Source organism: Penaeus monodon, chromosome 22 (genome assembly GCF_015228065.2).
Source record: "Penaeus monodon isolate SGIC_2016 chromosome 22, NSTDA_Pmon_1, whole genome shotgun sequence".
Classification (NCBI taxonomy): Eukaryota; Metazoa; Arthropoda; class Malacostraca; order Decapoda; family Penaeidae; genus Penaeus; species Penaeus monodon.
In genome coordinates, this window is record NC_051407.1 from 26,048,858 (window position 1) to 26,050,663 (window position 1,806).

At 31.1% G+C, this 1,806-nt stretch overlaps 1 protein-coding gene across 1 annotated transcript in view; it reads left to right on the forward strand.

Moving 5' to 3' along the window:
• Window positions 1-1,806, forward strand: part of LOC119587050 (histone-lysine N-methyltransferase SUV39H1-like) — a gene marked incomplete at its 3' end in the record, with an annotated part of 13,264 nt that overhangs the window by 9,111 nt on the left and 2,347 nt on the right. Inside the window, 1 exon segment of the mRNA XM_037935798.1 lies at window positions 451-602. Coding sequence (XP_037791726.1) covers window positions 451-602 — 152 coding nt within the window.

The following is a 1,806-nucleotide window of genomic DNA, read 5'->3' on the forward strand; positions in this document are numbered from 1 at the left end:
GTGACTATCCATCTCAGTTTAAACAAAGACAGTCCATTTTTACATGACTTTCACATCAGCAAGATAAAATCACATGTAGGAGTTTGTTTATTACTAAGTATAGTTATAAAATATCTTATTAATTGACTTGAATGTAGAATAAGGTATAGATTTTGAGAATGGAATATGGAAAAACAAAGTTACGATAGTTGTGAGCACATACCAGGTTATGTAATGTATAAATGAATTGTATGATGCTTGACAGTTTATGAAATATTTGGAAATTTGTATATTTCCATGTATTACATCATCAGAACTAATATATTTCATATATTCCTTAGCATATATACCAGTAATATATGTACTTATATTATTAGAACTAGAATTTATATTGTATAATTGCAGCACTAAATGCTTCTTCTGTAGGATTTTGACATTTTGAAAAACTTTACATGGTTATTTCCAACACAGGGTCAGTACTTTTACAATGTATTATGGCGAGGCTATGGTCCGGAAGACAATACCTGGGAACCTTCAGAGAATTTGACCAGCTGTGCAGAACTGCTTGTTGATTTTTACAAGGCAAGATTTCTACATAGAGATAGACTAACATCAGAAGAAGAGTAAGTATATGTTCTTAAAAATTATACTTTATGAATGATATAATGTGTTTGAAGCTGTACGTTTTAGTTAGAAAATTACTTTTCTGTTATTTTGTAATTTTTGTTGTATGTGTGAGTGTAGGTGTTTGTATCTGGGTTTCTGACCTTTTTTGTTTGTTTGTAAGGTGAGTGTTAGAAATAACTATTACTTTGTGTATGGATGGTTTGAAGGGACTCTGTTGTATGTTAACCTATTGACACAGGGTACATGTATACAAGCAATATCAACTATGGTTTTATTTTATCATTTAACTGCTTAAGACCTGGAAAACTTACAGCTGGTATGTTCCCTCCCCTCAGAAAAAAAAAGTTACAACAAAGAAACAGTAGATGGTGCAATTTCCTGGTGTCAATGGGTTAACATGGTAATAAAATATTCTTGTAATATTTGGGGTAGATAAGGTTGTGATACATTTGATGAGAAGGGTATTGCACGATCAATGTCTGGCTTTTGTGGGAGGAAACAAATGACATTTGACTTTTCCTCCCAGAATATATTTTTGCATTCCCTCAAAAACTGTCATATTAGTAGTAAATAGTACTGATTGTTTAGCGTTATGGATTAATGTAAATAAAAAATTAAGATGAAATATAAGATTTAAAAGTAATGATATGAAGAAGTTTGGGCATCAGAGGAAGATGTTTGAATAACAGTTCTGTTTTTAATTTTGCTATCTAATTTCTTTCAGCCAGCCTGGAATTACAGCAACTCATGTAAATTGAAGTATTAGTATTTGTCTTAGAATGTTAAGAGAATTTTAGGATTTTAGGTATATAAAGATTTTTGCAATAGAAAACATGCAGAATTTTGAAGTAGTTATCATTCACAGACAAATGATACTGTATTTGCTTCTTAATACTATGACCATCTGCAGCATTACTATCAAAAAATTTATGCTTAAACATTTTATTTGCACAGAGAACTGCTGAAGAGGATGTTTGAAATTTACCTTAGTTTTCTCAAAATATGAAGAAGAATAGATAAAAGTTCAATAGTTTCAATGCCTTTCCAATAGCAGATTTTAGAGCAAGGGTTCTCAGCCTTGGGCTCCATGAACCCCTTACCTTGAATTCAGGGTGTCTGTGAGGATCAGATGAGAATTTACATCTCTCTTTGCTATACAAACTTGGCCATTAATTTTTGCAAAAAAATATATTTTTTTGA